The 20,671-nt window shown below is 37.2% G+C and overlaps 1 protein-coding gene across 1 annotated transcript in view; it reads left to right on the top strand.

The window, feature by feature from the left end:
- Positions 1-20,671, top strand: part of LOC120158815 (isoleucine--tRNA ligase, chloroplastic/mitochondrial-like) — a 50,709-nt gene that overhangs the window by 23,216 nt on the left and 6,822 nt on the right. The window contains exons 6-19 of the mRNA XM_039169563.1: positions 1,888-2,000; positions 2,198-2,266; positions 2,742-2,849; positions 2,957-3,107; positions 3,666-3,897; positions 4,015-4,301; positions 4,467-4,603; positions 6,480-6,627; positions 6,942-7,073; positions 7,619-7,747; positions 14,088-14,215; positions 14,307-14,471; positions 15,243-15,368; positions 15,867-15,940. Coding sequence (XP_039025494.1) covers positions 1,888-2,000; positions 2,198-2,266; positions 2,742-2,849; positions 2,957-3,107; positions 3,666-3,897; positions 4,015-4,301; positions 4,467-4,603; positions 6,480-6,627; positions 6,942-7,073; positions 7,619-7,747; positions 14,088-14,215; positions 14,307-14,471; positions 15,243-15,368; positions 15,867-15,940 — 1,999 coding nt within the window. The remainder of the gene's footprint in view (positions 1-1,887; positions 2,001-2,197; positions 2,267-2,741; positions 2,850-2,956; positions 3,108-3,665; positions 3,898-4,014; positions 4,302-4,466; positions 4,604-6,479; positions 6,628-6,941; positions 7,074-7,618; positions 7,748-14,087; positions 14,216-14,306; positions 14,472-15,242; positions 15,369-15,866; positions 15,941-20,671) is intronic.

Here is a 20,671-nt window from a genome sequence, read left to right as displayed (position 1 = left end):
CTCTCAAAATCATTAAAATTCAGTGTATTAGTTGCTTCATTCTCCTGTCGACTTCTCAAGCCAACATACTGCTCTTTATCCATATCAACATCCTGTTCAGTGTTTAACATTTCTTTCTCTCCTCCTATCTTTTCTTTCTCCAACGTAACTGCACCCTCCTCTGCAACTTCTCTATGATTAACTGAAATGGTATTGGGCTGGCACATAAATCTACCAGTACCATTCTTCTCCCCAACCCACTTAAGAATAAATGCAGGCCCAGTAGGGATAATTTTCCTTACTGGTGAAAAATCAACCCCAATTTCATCTGATTGGGCTTTATCCTCTGATTCAAAAGTTTCCCTTAATCCCAGCCCCACGTGATTCCTGTTCTGGTTACTCATATTTTCCATAAAAACTGACAGCCCACAATTAGCAATTTCTTCAGTTGACTTACTCGATGAGACTTGTCCCCTACTGACTCCATTCACTCCACTATTCTGTTTATTGTTCAGCCAAGATAACACTTTATGCCTGGCTTCCTCTGATAACTCCTGATTAGTAGCCGCTGCCAAAGTAGGTCGCTGTCTATCTCCCTGCACAGACATGACATAATCACTGTGCAAAATTTTTGAAAATTTCTCCTTCGTCTTCCCCACCAATTCTTCTGGTTTTTTCAAAACAGAACCCAGGGATAACTTCACTTTGAACGATCTTCCATAAGAACCAATAGTGACCGTATCAGGGACATCGAATGGACTTTCCACTCTTAGCAGTACTTTTGCCACTGATAAATCCAATATGCTCTTTGAATCTTCATTAAAACAAATGAATCTTCCCCATTTCCCGGTAAGTTTTTCCATGAATGCCTCATTCCAGCACAATAGAGGCACTCCGAACATCTCTACTTGGCAAAGGGCCAATGGAACTCCATCATCATTCAGAACTGGAGCCAACCAATCGAAACATAAGCATAATTCTTCTTTCTTATTCTTCCATACGTATGTAAGCTCCTCTATCGTATTGAATGTAATGATGCAAGCATTCCATGCATAACCCCATTTCGATATCTCAACTCCCATTCCCTCGATCTTCAAAGCTTCCTTTATCGAATCTTGTTCATAGGAATGTTTCATTATCCCTATTAATGATCGCTTAACCCACTCCGAATGGTTCCCCGGAATGTGCATCTCCCATACGTTCCTAACACCATTTGCATTCTGTTTTGCACCCTTCAGTTTTTCCCCTGAAACTTGTTCTCTTCTCGCATTAAGGCCATTATTCACAACATCCTTATAAGATCTTTCATCCCTCAAACTTCTTACCGATACAAATTTCTTCTCGGTTTGTGTTTTTTCCTGTTTACCTGACTTGTTTCCCATCAACCTCTTCCCTTCAGCAGCTTCCTTCCTCATAGTCTTTTGATATTTAGCAATCCCTACTGAAATCCTTCTCCCATCAATCCACTTACCATGAGTATACTGAATTGCCTTCTTTCTACTTTCTTCATCAGTAAATTGGACAAATGCAAAGGTTGAAGACTTATAATTTGGTTTCTCTAGGCACTCTTTTCCTCCTTCCACTACTTGTCTCCTTAATAGAGACAACTATGAGGGAGGTTTTTAATGAGGCCTTCTATTCCTATCAAAAAAAAATTTGGTTTCTCTAAAAAACGTGGGATAAAAATTCTCATAATCTGACCATAAGGACTAAAAAGATCCCTTAATCCACCTCTCGTAACTCTCTTACTAAGATTATCAATGAACATAGTCCATTCCTCATCAGAGACATTGGACTTTTTCGAAAACTCTCTAAAACTCTCTCTACCTCTCGCATTCATTCTCTCTCGTGAATGATGTTTAATTCCGGTTGAAATTCTAAGTTGGCTATTATTTCTAATTGTAACAGTTCTTCAATCATTGGATCAAGATGCCAGAAAGGATCTAACACCACTGAAGTTGAGAGCGAAGGCTGCCAAATTTGCCAAAGCAACTGTCAAAGCTCAAATGTCATCGTTTCAGGTGTTAATGAGTTTAGCTTTTTTATTTGTTTCATGCTATTGCTATGCATGATTTGCTGTTTTTTTCTTGAAAATCTAACTTTTTTTCATGGGTAATATCGACACTGATGATATATTTATTTGTTTTTCCTTTTGTCACGGTTAATAATAGATGACTAAAATTTGCAATTGAGTACTTCGAATTTTAAATTCTTGCAGCGCTTTGGAGTTTGGGCAGACTGGGATAATCCTTATCTAACACTAGATCCAAAATATGAAGCTGCCCAGGTATCTAGACAGTCTTTATTCGATTTACTTTATCTTTGCTTAATTAGAGTACAAATCGTGAACATTCAGATTTTCCTTATGCTGTCTTAAAATTTAGTCAAAACTTGGGAGGAGGATATGAAGTTCTTTGCATATTTTGCTAAGAGTAGAGGAAGAAAGAAAGAGAAATGGGTCTAGGGACAAAGGGGTTTCTTTTGAATTTTAAAGGAATATAATTCTAAAATCTTACCTTCCTAAGTTCCTATGATTGCTTTCCAACATTAGTGTTAATTGTTGTCTTCTTGGAGACGTTTATATTATGTCCCACTCCCTCTTATACTGGTCTAGCCTGAGAAAACCTATAATTCAAATCCTGATTCTAGCACATGTGCTGAGAAAATGCTCTTTGGTACCCTTTTTTTATAAAATTTCTAATGCAAGTGGTGTATTATTTCTAAGTAGCTATCTGTTTTTTCTTGTATCTATATAATGCTAGATTGAAGTGTTTGGCGAGATGGCACTTAGAGGATATATATATAGGGGTAGGAAACCTGTTCATTGGAGTCCATCATCACGTACAGCACTCGCAGAGGCCGAATTGGAGGTAAAAATCCATTTTCGAAGCGTCTCTTGTTGTCGTATACCTTTTTGCACTTAGCATTCTTCTAGGATTGCTATGTTACTAATTTAATGTTTTTCCCCCTAATGGAGTATCCTGAGGGCCACGTTTCAAGAAGCATATATGTTCTCTTTAGAATGGTGAGTGCACCGGCAAGTAAAGATAGCTTACTGAAAGAATTCTTTCCAGATTTATGCTTTGCAATATGGACTACAACTCCTTGGACTGTTCCAGCCAATGCTGGTAAGTCTTCTTTTCTTTTGCCCTGCATTTAACCTAACTTCCCATATTTATACTGACGTGAAACTGATGTTCTTTTCAATTTGTATATCTAAATTGCAAATTATGAGTCACAAATATGATGAGATTAATATATTGGCCATCTTAATGAAGGTATGCTTTTCATTTATTTCTCAATTTTATGGTTGGAACCAATGAATGTTATTCTAATCTGATTTGGGTTCTCTTTCCTTTGATTTATCTTGCATGCAGTGTATATGGTTATTGCTTTAACTCTTGACAGGGCATTTTGTGACTATTTTTATTTAAATCCAACTATTGTCAAACAATCATGTCATTTAGTTTTAGTTCGATGTCTATGTTTAAGTCGATGGTACTATAGGAAAACTATCATTGAATTTGAAGATGCATTAGCAGCTTCCTATAACCCTTGCTACTTTGATTGTTTGAATGTTGAGGCACTCAGCTTAGTCTGTTCAATTTATGCTATCTAAGTTGATCACAAGTAGTTTGTTTATTAATCTGGAAAAATATTGTCTTGTTTCTTCTACTTCCTGTCAGCTGTTGCGGTGAATGCTAAGCTTCAATATGCTGTTGTTGGAGCAAAACCATTCTTTGAAGATGCCCACCTATCTGCTGGAAATAAGAAGAAAAGAGTTGGAAATGTTCTGAAGGAACCAAATATGCCTTTCTTTATAGTGGCATATGATCTTGTGCCAACACTAGAAGCAAAATGGGGAATTAAGCTTATCATCAAGAAAACGCTATTGGGTTCAGATCTTGAAAATTTCAGGTTGAGTTAAAACTAAAGCATGTATTTACTTCTAATGAACTAACTCAAGGCATCATTTAACAATGCATGTTTGGGGTTATTAGTCAAATTTTCTGAACATAGATCTTGTGGTTTCAGGTATGTTCATCCAGTTACCAATATCGAATGCCCTGTTGTCATTGGAGGAGATTACATTACTACAGAATCAGGAACTGGATTGGTGCATACAGCACCTGGTCATGGTCAGGAGGATTATGTGACTGGTATGAAATATGGACTGCCTATAAATTCTCCTGTAGATGATGATGGAAAGTTCACCGATGAAGCCGGGCAGTTTAATGGGCTTGATGTTCTTGGAGATGGTAATGTTGCAGTTGTCAAATACTTGGATGAAAAAATGTCCCTTATAATGGAAGAATCATATGGTATGTTCTTCATTTAAAGGCGATCTTTTTACTACTTCCGTTACTGTTATTTTTTCTTCGATAATTTTATGGTCTGTTACTGTTGCCTGCTATTCTTTTGCTGACATATCGTTAAACCTAAAGGGTAGCCATGCCAATAATCAACATCCATATTCTATTATGCAGAACATAAGTATCCATATGATTGGCGTACAAAGAAGCCTACGATATTTAGGGCAACTGAACAATGGTTTGCATCTGTGGAAGGCTTTCATCAGGCTGTTATGGATGCAATTGGTCATGTAAAATGGATTCCTGCTCAGGTATTTGTTTTAATTGGCATTGCAAGTAATTATTGAGTAGATAGGAGATTCCCGCCAGTAATGCACCTTTCAATGAGTATGAGTTTGTAGTAGATTGGATAAATTTGTCTACTCCTGTCCCTACCTGTTTCATCAATCTAGTCAAGGAAATAGTCCTAAAGATTAGGGAGATAATCCTTAGGCTGATTCCTATATGTATTAACTGGGAGGCTGACAAATTAGCTAAAGAAGGGACTGGGTGAATTATAGGGCACTTCTGGGTGTTCAAATTGTATTAGAGGGCTGTAGTTTTGGTATTGTACAAGGAACGATGTATTTCTTTGGGGTGAGTTGAGGGCGAAATCTACGATTTGGAAGTTTGTTCCGGGAGCCATCTTTTGGTCTGTATGGAAATTTAGGAACGCAAGGGTTTTCGAAGGAACTCCTATTGACAAAGTGTCACTATTCTTCATTATTAGATTCAGGATTGCTAAATGGTTCCTAGCCAAATTTCCGGGTATTACTATACAAGAGGATGTGCTGATTGGTAATCCATCTCTAGCAGATGGTGTTTCTTCTAGTAATGTTATTGATCGTGTTGTTTTGCGCTGGTTACCCCCACCAGTAGACTTCCTAAAGATGAATGTAGATGGAGCCGTTAGGCAGATTGATTCGGGTGGAGGTATTGGAGGTTTATTAAGAGATTGGAATGGTTGCACTCTTTTGACTTTCTCAGAGAGTATTGGTCAAGCAATCCCCCCTCTGGCTGAATTAAAAGCTATAAAAAGAGGCTTGGATATTTTTCTGTCTTCTAGGTGGGCTTCGGTTGCTAGGTTGATCGTCGAAAGTGATTGCTCGTCTGCAGTGGAATGGATTCATTCTCCGGTTCTGGCACCTATTTTTTTCTTGCCTATTGTTTTTCAGATTTCAAGGCTTATTAGTGATAAGGTTCATTCATTTAGGTTGATTCCTAGGGAGTGTAATGGAGAGGCAGATATCTTAGCAAAGGAAGGGATTGGGTGATTGTAAGGGTCTTTTTATGATTTTCTTCACTTTGTGTGTAGGTTTTTATGATGGGAGGAGTGTTTCAGTCTTATGTCAAGCAATTTAGTGTTATTTTTAACTATTATGTAACTTTCAATATTTATAAAAGTTCCAAGGCACTCTTTCCCTCCTTCCTATGATTAATGACCTTTCTATAAGGTCCTTAGTTAAGAAGGGGGATTTTAACGAGGCCTTTCTTTCCTATCAAAAAAAATAAATTAGAGGTACTATTTTCCTCCTTCCGCTATTTGTTCCTTTCCCTTGTGGTATGGGACAAATATGAAGGGGGGTTTTAATGAGACCTCCTACTTCTAGCAAAAAAAAAAAGAAAAAGAAAAGGTATATATAAAACGAGTCCTCACACCCGTGTCCTGCTGTCAGATCTTTTTGTGATGTATCCCTTGTCTCGAGCTTAACTCAATTGACAAGTTGGACATCTAGGATTCTAGACATGTACCTGAGTCCGACACCCGTGCTCGAGTATGAGCAACATACGTTTCAGGTTGGATGATGCTTAACACTATGTAAAGTGATAAAATATATTTAAGTTCATTGCTAATTTGCTTTCCACATCTTAGATATTGATTTTCTTTCCTCTCATTTTTTCTACTCTATCAAGCAATGAATGAAAGAGAATTACTTTTCTTTTCCATCTTTCCTACCACGCATACTGATAGAAAGAAAAAAAAAATATTTTTTACCTTTCTCCTTTTGTCTCTTTCAATTTTTTCATCTTTCGAATTTTCTTTCCACCTTACCAAGGGAAGCCTTGATTTTATCTTTTGACAAATGGTACCATTTATGTTAACAGTTGCATTTTATGTAATCATATGTTTTGATAATGACATTTTAGGCTCAAAATAGAATTTCTGCCATGATTTCCGGCCGTTCTGATTGGTGCATATCAAGGCAAAGAACATGGGGTCTTCCCATTCCTGTCTTCTATCACGTGACTTCAAAGGAACCTCTTATGAACAAAGAGACTATTGATCATATCAAATGTAAGGTGTCCTCTAAGTCTTCTGCCTTCATTTAGGTTTTTCTCATTTTATATCTTTGAAGGAGGATTCATTACTTCTTTTTTTGAGTTTCTATTAAAGTTTGGGTTATTTTCCACTTGAGGGCCTTCAGTTAGATTTTCTCACTTGATAATCTTTCAAGGATTCATTAGTGATATTTTTGGATTTATATTCAAATTTGGGTTATTTTCCACTTTTATGGGGGTCCCTAATTATTGCCCTTGTATGATACTTTTAAACTTCTGTGTAGCTATTAAGGTTTCAAGCCATGATATTCTGGTCATTTTTTGTGGCAGCCATTATAGCTGAAAAAGGCAGTGATGCATGGTGGTACATGACAGTGGAGGACCTGCTACCTGTGAAATATCGTGATACAGCATCAGAGTATGAGAAGGGGACGGACACTATGGATGTTTGGTTTGACTCAGGTTTGTTTTAGGGGTTGAGCTTTAGTGCTTTGCAGCCTAGGAGAAATAAGTTAGAATGTAGAAGTTTCTTGTTCTTGCTTGAGCATTATCACAAGATTGACATCATCATTTCCACGGTCATAAAATTGTTAAGGTTGTCTTGAGAATTGTCCAGATAACTGTGCATCAAGTTGATTGTTTCTGAAACTAGAAGTGTCTCCCCACTTTTTCCTCCCTTCCTTTAATTTTATCTGTTCTTTTGGGTTGTGCATGCTGTTTTAACTAAGGCTATTCCTGAAGGTCAGCTCAATGAGGAAAAACGTTTTGGCTGTGCTGAATACTAGATTTATGATATGAAGTAGATTGTATTTCATTGACTTCATAGAATCTATTGTTTGGTGTGGCTGTAGATAACAGACAGACACCATTAAATCTTATGCAATTGTTTTTCCTTCTTTCTTTTGCCGTTCTTAACTTTGAATTCCGTTACTATGGTTTAGAAATGGTTAATGTGATATATTGCTTATTTAGTTTTATGATGCTTGTTAACTGCACTTATATGACAGGCTCCTCCTGGGCTGCTGTCTTGGGAGAAAGAGATGGCCTTAATTTTCCTGCGGATTTGTATCTTGAGGGTACAGATCAGCACCGTGGGTGGTTCCAAAGTTCCTTGTTAACAAGTATTGCCACAAAAGGTATCAATGTTGAAAACTAAATGTTGACCCCGTAATCAAAAGGTTTTAAAAATGCATAATTCTTTTGTTTTACATGATGTAATTTTTTACTTTCTTTGTGCGTCTTTTTTTCAACTTTGATCCTTTCATAGAAAAGAATTATTCTTAGCCATAAGGTCAAATGAGAAGTGCACACATAAGTGAACACTTGTGACTTTTGCTAGGAGAGATGTAGATTGTAGAACTGCAGATGGCTTATTTCCCTAAGACTATATTTACCTATATTAGCATTGGTCTCCTCATGGATACTTCTCGCCTAGTCTTTTTCCGTTTTGAATAGTAAATGGCAATTTTATTTCTTTCTTTCATATTGGCTATAAACATATTCTTGTAATTTTTCTTTCTTTCTTTATTGACATTTTTTAGCTAAGAACCAAAACAGAACCATCAAATAGAATAAAATTTAATTAGTAAGCATGAGTTTTGTTATTATCTCCTTATTAGTAAGCATGAATTTTGTCACAATTAGCGATTACCATGGGTCAGAGTGTCTGATAGAGAACAAGAAGATACAAATTGGGGGGAAAACTGAGGGAAAAAGTAAAGTATAGCAAAGAGTGAAAGATTCATTCTGATGCTTCAAATCTGAAAATCTCAATGATGCAAATAGACCAATTATTAATTAACTCATTATTACTGTAGAATTATTTGGAGTTTAGTTTGAATGCATATCTGTCTGCATGTTAGAGGGCCGAAATTAAGGAAATCTAGAGTCAAACAAATCAATATTCAGTTCCATATATTAAGGGATTCTGGTAGCTTGTTACCATATCCTTATATATTTATTTCCTGTTTATTTCTTTCTGTTTTAGATAAGATTTGATCCTATTCTAGGTAAGTTGTATATATCCCTAGAAATTAGGTGTTTCAGCATGTATATATTTAGGGGATGTGTAACCTGTTTGATTATTGAAAAAGAAATAAAAAAAGGTATTCCTCTAATTTCTACATGGTGTCAGAGCATTCTCTGAACCCTAAATCCCTTATATAACCAAATACGGGTAGCCATGGCCTCCAGTAACAGTAGTGGAGATAGCAATCCCATGCCCATTACAGGACACAAACTGAATGGGAACAACTATCTCCAATGGTCCCACTCTGTTATGATGTTCATATGCGGAAGAGGAAAGGATGATTATCTCAAAGGAGCGGCTGCCAAGCCAAGCCAGGATGATGAGAAGTTCAAAATCTGGAATTCCGAGAATAATATGGTCATGTCATGGCTCATCAATTCCATGACAAATGAAATCGGAGAGAACTTTCTACTCTACAGAACAACAAGGGAAATCTGGGAGGCTGCAAAGGAAACGTATTCCAACAATGAGAATACATCTGAGTTGTTTGAAGTGGAGAGTGTTCTCCATGACTTCCGTCAAGGAGATTTAACAGTAACCCAGTACTTTAATACACTCAACCGCTATTGGCAACAGCTGGACTTGTTCGAGGAGCACAATTGGAGCTGCCTAGATGATGGAATCAGGTATAGACAGATCATTGAACGGAAGAGAATATATAAGTTTCTGATTGGATTAAATAAAAATCTAGATGAAGTAAGGGGAAGAATCTTGGGATCCAAACCTCTACTTAATATCCGGGAGGCTTTTTCTGAAGTCCGGAGAGAGGAGAGTCGAAAGAAAATCATGATGGGCTCTCAAGAACCAATGACAAGTCTTGAGAGCTCAGCCCTTGCTGTTAGAGGGAACTCCTACAACAACAATGACACCAAACCAAAGAAAGGACGCCCTTGGTGTGATCACTGCCGCCGACCTGGTCACACCAGGGACACTTGCTGGAAAAATTCATGGTAAGCCAGCAGATTGGAAGTCTTCTCGGTCTGCCAACGACAAAGAAGGGCGAGGCAATTTTGCCTCAATGGATGACAAACCTTCACCTGAACCCACTCCATTCAGCAAGGAACAATTAGAGGTTCTACAGAATCTGTTCAACCAGTCTTTGCATGCCCAAACCTCCACTGTGGTTGGTACTGGGTCCTTAGCCCAAAAAGGTATTTTTTTAAGCGCTCTCAGTGTTAAAAAAGAGACGTCAAATCCATGGATTATAGATTCTGGAGCTTCAGACCATATGACTGGAAATGAGGACCTATTTTCTACTTACAGTCCATGTGATAAACACTTAACGGTCAGAATAGCCGATGGTTCACTCTCAAAAGTGGTTGGTACAGGTTCTATTAAAGTATCAGGGAATATTACACTTGAATCAGTCCTTCTTGTGCCAAATTTGAATTGCAATTTACTGTCCATTAGTAAACTTACTCGAGACCTGAATTGTGTGACTAAATTTGGTTCAACCATGTGTGAATTTTAGGTCTTGGACTCGGGGAAGACGATTGGCAGTGCTAAAATGTGCTCGGGACTCCATCTTCTCGAGGTTACAAATCCTCCTCAAGGCACAACTTATCAGTCCGATTGTCTAGTGTCTGGTAATCCTACTTCTTTTTCTGTCAGTTGTTCTAATAATGATAGTGCAATCATGTTATGGCACTATAGATTAGGCCATCCGAATTTCTTGTATCTTGAGAAGCTGTTTCCTTCTCTATTTCATAATAAAAATCCAAATGAGTTCAAGTGTGAAATTTGTCAATTCTCTAAACATGTCCGTAATTCTTATCCCAACCAATCTTACAAAGAATCCCATCCTTTTTCAATGATTCACAGTGATGTTTGGGGGCCATCTAAACTAAAAAATGTGACTGGTTCCCGTTGGTTCATTACATTTATTGATGATCACACTCGGCTTACATGGGTCTTTCTCATGAAAGAAAAATCAGAGGCAGGTCAGATTTTCAAAAACTTCAACACCATGATACAAACTCAATTCCAAGCCAAAATCCAAATTCTGAAAACTGACAATGCCAAAGAATACTTCAAATTCATACTCAATGATTATCTCTTGAGTCATGGCATCATTCATCAAAGCTCATGTGTCAACACCCCTCAGCAAAATGGAATTGCTGAAAGGAAAAATCGGCACCTTCTAGATGTTGCAAGATCTCTTATGTTTTCTACTCATGTACCGAAACATTTCTGGGGTGAAGCTATTCTCACTGCAGCATACCTCATAAACCGGATGCCATCTAGGATTCTCAACTTTCAAAGTCCTTGTCAAACCTTACTTCAGTTTTTCTCAAATACACGTCTCATCAACACTATTCCCTTCAAGGTTTTCGGGTGTTCAGCCTTTGTTCATGTCCATCAACATAAAAGGGATAAATTTGATCCTAGAGCACTTAAGTGTATCTTCCTTGGGTACTCTCCAACTCAAAAGGGGTATAAGTGCTACTCATCGGTCACTAAACAGTACTACCACTCCATGGATGTTACATTTTTTGAGCACCAGCCCTACTACCCCAAATCTGATATTCAGGGGGAGACCAATTTTACCCAGGAATATCAAATTTGGGATATTGATGAATCAGTTCAGCTCTCTCCAAATTCTAACTCTATTTCTCCTCAACAACATCTCTCCCTAGAATCTTCATACCAAAATCTGGACATTAGTAAATCAACAACTAATAAAGAGTTGATTACCTATTCACGGAGGAGAAAGAACCAAAAGGAGATGGAACCTTCAGCACCTCTGCAGCAAAACCAAGAATCTGATCCTAGTCCAAGATCTTGTGAAGATCCAGCACCTCTGCAGCAAAACCAAGAATCTGATCCTGGTCCAAGATCTTGTGAAGATCCTTTAGGTAATCCTAATCCTGAGCCCTCACAGAGTAAACTAACTGGTGATGACAGTGACTATCCTATTGCCGTGAGGAAAGGGGTTAGAACTTGCACAAAACATCCTATATACACCTTTATATCATATGAAGGCCTGTCACCAAAATTCAAGTCATTTGTTGCCAACCTCGACAGCACTCAGGTCCCAAATAACATACAAGAAGCTCTTGGATCTCCTGAGTGGAAAGCTGCTGTGCTTGAAGAAATAAATGCACTGGAAAAGAATGGCACTTGGGAAATATCAAAATTACCATCGGGAAAAAGGCCAGTAGGATGCAAATGGATATTCTCAATCAAGTACAATGAAGATGGAAGTGTTAATCGTTTCAAGGAACGGCTAGTGGCAAAGGGATTCACTCAATCATATGGAATCGACTATGAAGAAACATTTGCCCCAGTAGCCAAGTTAAACACAGTTCGGGTTCTCCTATCACTAGCTGCAAATCTTGATTGGCCCCTTCACCAACTAGATGTCAAGAATGCTTTTCTAAATGGGGACTTAGCTGAGGAAGTTTACATGGAAATCCCTCCAGGATTTGAGACACCGAAAACTGACAACAAAGTTTGCAAACTTAAAAGATCATTATACGGGCTCAAGCAATCACCAAGAGCTTGGTTTGAGAAATTTACCAAGGTAATAAAGAATCATGGCTATTCTCAATGTCAATCAGATCACACCTTGTTTGTCAAACACTCATTTGCAGGAAAACTGGCTATCCTCATTGTATATGTGGATGACATTATCCTAACAGGAGATTATGAGGAAGAAATCAACACTACCAAAGGTCTTCTAGCTAAGGAATTTGAAATCAAGGACCTTGGACAGCTCAAATACTTCCTAGGCATGGAAATTGCAAGGTCAAGAAAAGGAATCTGTGTTTCCCAAAGAAAATACGTACTGGATCTTTTAAAAGAAACTGGGATGCTTGGATGTAAGCCAGCGGACACACCTATGGATTCAACAACAAAATTAGGCACTAAAGAAAATTGTGCACCGGTGGATAAAGGCAGATACCAAAGGCTAGTAGGTAAACTTATCTACCTTTCTCACACACGACCAGACATTGGTTTTTCAGTCAGCATGGTAAGTCAGTTTATGAACAATCCAAATGAAGAACATATGGAGGCGGTGTATAGAATTCTAAGGTATCTGAAGCTAACACCAGGGAAAGGATTATTTTTTGAGAAGAATCAAAGAAGAGACATAGAGGTGTTCAGTGATGCAGATTGGGCAGGATCAATACAAGACCGAAGATCAACTTCAGGGTATTGTACTTATGTGTGGGGAAATCTAGTCACATGGAGAAGTAAGAAGCAATCAGTGGTGTCAAGGAGCAGTGCAGAAGCTGAATTTCGGGCAATGGCCCATGGTATTTGTGAGGGAATATGGCTAAGAAGGGTACTAGAGGAATTAAGAATTTCTAGTGGAGAACCTATGAAGATGTTCTGTGATAACCAATCAGCAATCAACATTGCCAAGAATCCAGTCCATCATGACAGAACTAAGCATGTGGAGATTGATCGGCACTTCATAAAGGAGAAGATAGAGGAAGGGATGATCAAAATGCTATATGTACCCACGTCTTCAAACAGCCGACATTCTTACTAAGGCTCTACCAAGAAAGACTTTTGATGATCTAAGTTCCAAGCTGGGGTTAATTAACATTTACCATCCAGCTTGAGGGGGAGTGTAGAATTATTTGGAGTTTAGTTTGAATGCATATCTGTCTGCATGTTAGAGGGCCGAAATTAAGGAAATCTAGAGTCAAACAGATCAATATTCAGTTCCATATATTAAGGGATTCTGGTAGCTTGTTACCATATCCTTATATATTTATTTCCTGTTTATTTCTTTATGTTTTAGATAAGATTTGATCCTATTCTAGGTAAGTTGTATATATCCCTAGAAATTAGGTGTTTCAGCATGTATATATTTAGGGGATGTGTAACCTGTTTGATTATTGAAAAAGAAATAAAAAAAAGGTATTCCTCTAATTTCTACAATTACCAAGTGTTGTTAGATGGTAAGGAAGAATTTATAGGTTATAGAGTACACCAGAAACCAAAATATAAACTCAAATTGCAAAATAAACCTTGATGGCTTATCATCTCTAAATAAGCAAAACACTAACATTTAATTACCTAAATAGTATGTGTTATTCTCAATATATAAAAATAGTTAGTAAGCCCAGTCATATAACAATGTAGTTAACGAAATTTAAACAGTTCATAAAGTTGCTTCGTATTCTGCATCAAGGACCGGAAGTGCATCTGGTCTCTATAATAAATAATCCATATGAAATTTGCACTGCGCTAGTGGTTGCAATCACAGCTCTGACTTTGTATTATACTAACTTGTTGAATAAAATTTATTACAGCAATCTAGTAGTTTCTCGCTTGTCTCTTGTTGCAATGTTTTTCATTCAGTTTGTCTATCAAATCTAAGCTAATTCTAAGTATGTTTTGTTCCTTCTAATGTATCACAATTTCATGAAGATGTTCATTACATTTCGATCTGTAAAACCCTAAATGTTTATTCTTTCTAATCTACCATCCAGGAAAGGCTCCATATTCCAGTGTTATCACACATGGATTTGTATTGGATGAGAAAGGCTTAAAGATGAGCAAATCTTTGGGGAATGTTGTAGATCCTCGTACTATTATTGAGGGAGGAAAGAACCAGAAGGTTAGTTTTTGGCAATATACACCACACCCTTGAATTCTTTCTTCTTTCCTGTTTCTTTCAGCTTCGGATGATAATTATCTCATGGTGGTAGGAAGTACCTGGGTACGGAGCTGATATCATGAGACTCTGGGTTTCTAGTGTAGATTATAGCGGTGATGTGCTAATTGGCCCCCAGATCCTCCGCCAAATGTCTGATGTTTATCGGAAGCTGAGAGGAACATTGAGATATCTCTTGGGGAATCTGCATGACTGGAAAGTATGTTCTAGTTCCTTTTAAAATCCATCCTTTCAAAATCTTCCTGGCATAATTTATTATCCTGTTTTCCTTCCCTTACAGTATGCTTGGATGAGCATTTTTGAAAATGTGAAGAACTTTGAACTGAAGACATTTCAAAATTCATTATGACATCTAAAATTGCATTGTATTGTTTAGATAAATATTCTCCTTACATTACAGAAATTTCAAGTATTGGAATATGATGAGATAAAAAAATATATATAATAGAAAAGTAATGATGGTATAGTTATAGAAGGAACAATATGCAATATGGGTATAGAATTTGTAAAGTAACAATACTAATAATATGTAAACACTAAAAAATGATATTTTAAAACGGGTTTTTGTTGCTAAGAGTTAAATAAAATAAAAGCTGTATAAAATTGAAACCTAACAGTTATTCATTTTTTTTAAGAAAACAAGGAATTAACAAATTTAAACTCAGGATGTGGAATTTGAAACGAGTATTTCAGTCTGCCAATTTCCTTATTCGAATTCTAAGTTAAAAATATATAATTTTTTGAAATTTGAATCTCTCAACGAATGAAATCCCTCATCAAAAGTCAGCATTATATTAAATTGCTCTATAAGCCTTTTGATTCTTCACTACCAGACCTCGACCCCATACACAAAAATAATAACTAAAATTATAAAACATACGCAGAAGGAAGAGATTGAGAAGCTTATATTGCATTTGTCGGTTTAGTTCACACAATTTGTTATTTACAGTTTGGCCTACTTGCATGGCAGGTTGAAAATGCTGTCTCTTACCCTGACCTGCCCATGATTGATCAGCATGCACTACTTCAGCTTGAAAATGTTGTAAAGAATATAAGGGAGGGTTACGAAAATTATCAGTTTTTCAAAATATTCCAGGTAAATAAAATAATATACCTTTTTAAATTGTTTATTTTTTTTATAAGAAGAGGAGGCCTCGTTAAAACCCCCCTTCATGATTAATGGAGCACCAAAAGGTGCTCCTTTTTAAATTTTTTATTGAATTCATGATGTCCTGTATGCTTAGCTTCAAGCTCATTAGCATTTTGATTGTTTTTTTATTCTCAAAAAACACAACAATCAGTGTAAAGTTGTTGCCTGTTGGTCACAGAAAATGCTTTCTATGCACTTTCCTCTCTTCCCACTTGATTAGTTTTTCTTCTTAATAATAATGGCCACCATAGCACAGAGATCCTAGTATTTGACAATGTATCGATACTGTGAGTAAAAATTCAAATTCAGATTACAGTTCCAACCGTCAGTTTTTTGCGGTGTAACAGTTGACTCATTTGCTATGCTGTAGAACTTGTATTTTGCTAAATGCACACCATTGCTTTATTTCTAATGCTATATAATTCTTCTTTTTTCCTTTTGCAGATCATACAACGGTTTGTCATAGTTGACTTATCAAATTTCTACTTTGATATTGCCAAAGATCGACTTTATGTTGGGTAATTCTTTCCCTAATGTGTCATATCCAGATAGCAATTCCACTTTACTTTTTCTTCATTATACTTTTTTGGCAGACCCCCTTTTTTTTTATTGAATTGATGATTTTAGTGTGCTTATCTTAAAGATATCCACTTGTTCAATTTGATGCACCTGCTACGATTTTCATTTGTCTAGATTGTCACACATTCTCATGGTATAATATTGACTTACATTATTTGCCTCTTTCCTCATGTAGGGACAAGTTTTTTCTTCCCTTGCAGTTCACTTCGATTTTCTTTTTTTTTATAAGAATAGGAGGTCTCATTAAAAACCTCATTCTTAGTTGGCTCTTGTGGAAGAGGCAACATCGGAAGGAGGAAAAGAGTACCTCATCTTATTAATAAACCAAAATTACATAATCTTACATCTTACATCATAACTTCCAAAATAAAATACAAACCAAACCAATCATAAAGCTATAATCATCAACCAATTCCCTCCTTAGCAAACTTATCTGCCTCCGAATTGCAACTCCTAGGAATCCATCTAACAATAATACCCCTAGCAGAAACTAAGGTCCCAATTTCCCCAACCAAAGTACTGAGAAACGTAGGGGCAGAAACTGGTGACAGAATCCAATCAACTGCTGATTTACAATCAGACTCTATGATTAATCTTCCTTTCGAAGCCCATTCAGACGAAAGGAATAGATCAATTCCTTGTTTAATAGCCTTCAGCTCAGCTAACATAGGAGGACCAGGACCCACCGCTATAGAAAACGAGTTTAAAATATTGCAATTCGAATCTTTTAAGACCACCAATTCCACCCTGCAACCCATCACCTCTCACTGCTCCATCAACATTGAATTTAAAGAAATCTGTAGGAGGTGGAGACCAGTAGATAGCCTTCTTCGATTTATAGGAAATAGAGTGAAATGTATCTGCCAACGTTGGATCTCCTACTAGTATGTCAACCTGAATATTAGCATTAGGGAATTTCGCTAAAAACCATTTAGCTAATCTAACCCTGGAAATGAAGAACAAAGAAGAAGTATCTAGTTTCCAGTTCTCAAACACCATTGAGCTCCTAGCTTTCCATAAAGACCATAAAACGACTCCTGGAATAAACTTCCAAATAGTAGACTGCTCCCTTAGATAAGACCAGGAACAAAGAAGGGAAGAAGGTTCTTGAGGCATAACTGAAGAGATATCCCATAGTCTTAGAAATCTATACCATAATTCCTCTGCAACCGAGCACGAAATAAACAGATGATGGATTGTTTCCTCATATTTATGACATAAAGGACACAGAACATCTTCTATCGAAATCCCTCTTTTCTTCAATTCCACTCTAACTGCCAATTTTTGATGAGTAATCTGCCAAAGAAATGTTTCTACTCTAGGAGGAGCCATTCCAGACCACACCCATTTCTTCCACTGAAAAGGAGTTCCCATTCTACTTGAAATAGTGAGTCTACCCGATTTTGCCGAATACACGCCTTCGCCTTTCCCCGACCAAGCTAGAAAATCCTCCATAGATTCATTCAAGACAATATTATGAATCAAACTCATTAACGCACACCACTGCTCAAACTCCCAATCACAAAGATTTATCCTTAGTGTAATATTCCAAACCCATCCATTATTTTCAAAGGCACCAAATTCAGCCACTTTACCATTTTTATTAGTAGAAAGGGCAAAAATCCTAGGAAATTGTATCTTTAGAGAAGATCCATTGACCCAAATATCATTCCAAAACTCAATTGACCTACCATTCCCCACTTGTAACTTCAAGTTGGACCTCAAACACTCTCCAATCAAGTCCTTTTTCTCATAGTTACTCAGAATCCCTCTCCATAGCCAAGAATCTTGAGGATAAACAGCTTTGCCTATTGACAAAGATAACGTACTGATATTATGCAAACAACAAATTAATTTTTTCCATTGAGAGTCTTTTTCATTTGCATACTTCCAAACCCATTTCCCAAGCAAAACTCTATTAGCCAAACTCAAATCCAAAACTCCTAAGCCACCTTCTTCAAATGGTTGACATATCGTATTCCAATTCACCCAATGAACCTTTTCTTGTCTGAAACTTCACCCCAAAGAAATTTGGCCATTGTTGAATTTAGTTTCTGATTTACCTTCCCCGGAATCTTAAAAATAGAGAGGTAAAAAATAGGTAAGGATGACAACACCGATTTTACCAACACCAATCTTCCAGCCATCGAAAGTGAAGCTGCTTTCCAGCCTGCTAATCTCGAGTAAACTTTCTGTAAAATGGGCTCCCATAACAACTCAGAATTTTTATTCGCCCCAATAGGTAAACCTAGATAAATCATAGGAAAAGATCCAATCCCGCAACCAGCTTCCAGTGCAAAATCTTGTAGACTGTCTTCTGTCATATTAATCCCAAACAATTTACTCTTGGACAAGTTAAGATGAAGCCCTGTAATTAAACTGAACACCCTCAAAACTCTCTTAATATTAAGAATTTGGGTGGAGGAGTCTCTGCAGAATAAGATTAGATCGTCTGCAAACTGTAGATGCGTCAAATTAAAAAGATTACCGACCTTACCAATACTGAAACCTTCGAAAAGGCCAAGAACAGCAACCTTACTCAACATTAGATTTAAGAGCTCACCAACAATGTTGAACAAATGAGGGGACAAACTACACCCTTGTCTCAACCCCTTACCCATATGAAATTCTGGTGTTGGAGATCCATTAACTAGAACCGAAATTGAAGCAGAAGAAATACAATAATCCATCCAAGATATCCATTTATCCCCAAAGCCCAATACCTTCAATAATCTCAAAATAATTGGCCATTCCACTAAATCATAGGCTCTCTGAAAAGCGACTTTAAAAACCACTCCTTTCCTGCCTTTTTTTCCGCCAATAATCAATAAATTCATTGGTCATAAAAGCACAATCCAACAACTGTCGACCTGGAATAAAAAGCGAACTGCGATGAACTGATCAAATCTTTAATCACTGAAACCAATCTTCTCGATAAGATTTTGGAGATGATTTTGTACAAGCTACCAACTAAACTTATAGGTCTGTAATCCTCAATGCCTTCAGGATTTAGTTTCTTAGGGATCAATGTAATAAAAGCATGATTGGCCCCATGCTCCCAACTCCTTCCTCTGTGAAAGTCATCCACAAACTTCAAAAGATGATCCTTCAAAATAGGCCAGAATTTCTTAAAAAACCCATCGTGAATCCGTCAGGACCCGGGGCTTTAGAACTGTCCGAATGAAACACTGCTTCCCAAACTTCCTGTTCTGAAAACTTCACCTCCAGACCACTCTTCTACTCCTCTGATAATTTTGCAAAATTAAGATTAATGTCCTCTACCTCTAACATAGATTGTGAACTGTAATTTTGCTTAAAATACTCAAATACATAGTTTTTCAGCCTATCCGGATCTGAAATCTCTTCATTAGCCACTTTCAAAGCCGAAATTGCCTTCATTCTGTTTCTCTTAGTAGCTGTTAAATGGAAATACCTCGTATTCCTATCCCCTTCCAAGTTCCACTTCAATCTTGATTTTTATAACCAAATGCTCTCTTCCTTCCTATGCAACTTCCACAGCTCGATTCTAGACAAAAACAGCAAATCACGTTCTTGGATGGAAATCCCTCCTCCTTGTAACTTCAGTTCCAGACCATTTATCTTGCTTTCTAACTGAGAAATATCTTCAGAAATCCCCTTGAGAGTCGCATATGGCCTATTTCTGATGTTTTGTTTCGTTCCTCGAAGTAAAGAAAATAAACCCCCTTGACCATTAGTAATCTTCACATTAGACATTGACTTTTCAACCAACTCCACAAACCCTTCTTCCTCTAGCAAGTAATTGAATAATCGAAAAGGTTTAGGTCCCCAATTGTTACATTCTTCTACTAACATTATGGGATTATGGTCTGAAAGGGATTTGGGAAGCATTTTCTGAACCACGTTAGGAAACTGATTTAGGAATGCACCTCCAAAGATAAACTTATCCAGCCTTACCCAAGTTGGAGACTCTATTATTGCACCAAGTATATCTTCCCCCAACTAACGGTAAATCCATAAGATTCAATTGTTGAACAAAGGATCTAAACAAATCCAAGGAATGCCAATTTTGTGCCATTCCACACTTCTCCTCTGTATCCAAATAAGCATTAAAATCCCCCCCTATGCAAACTAGCATACTCAAGTTCTGTACAAAACACAATAACTCCCTAAAGAATTCCTCTTTATCCTCCTCTACTGCTGGACCATAAACATTAATTAGAACACAATCAAAGTTGTATAACTTTAACTTCCCTATTATTGCTATGAATCTGCTCTGATTGAATACTGCAGTAACCTCAAAAAAATCCTCATTCCACAAACTTATCAACCCACCTGCCGAACCCTCAGCTGGAGTAATGACATGACCTTTCAATAAATTACCCCCTAACCTCCTTCAAAGCCCACTATTACAGACGCTCAGTTTTGATTCCTGTAGAAATAAGATGAACGACTTCTCTCTATTAACAAGTCTGTCCACTGCTCTGATTTTTTCTCTTCTCCCAAGACCTCTAATATTCCATGTTATCACTTTTAACTTTGACATTTAACTAAACAATCTAAACCCATAGCAGCCCGAAAAACCTTCATGATCTCCTTGAAGACCCCTTTATCTCCATCTTAAAAATCTCCTCCTCTAATAATCGTTGCCCCCCTTTAAATGTGATCCCCAGTAGTTCACAAACCTCCCT

This window comes from Hibiscus syriacus, unplaced genomic scaffold, assembly GCF_006381635.1.
Source record: "Hibiscus syriacus cultivar Baekdansim isolate YM2019G1 unplaced genomic scaffold, ASM638163v2 tig00002841_pilon, whole genome shotgun sequence".
In the NCBI taxonomy this organism is placed as follows: Eukaryota; Viridiplantae; Streptophyta; class Magnoliopsida; order Malvales; family Malvaceae; genus Hibiscus; species Hibiscus syriacus.
This window is presented reverse-complemented; position numbering and strand designations above follow the sequence as displayed.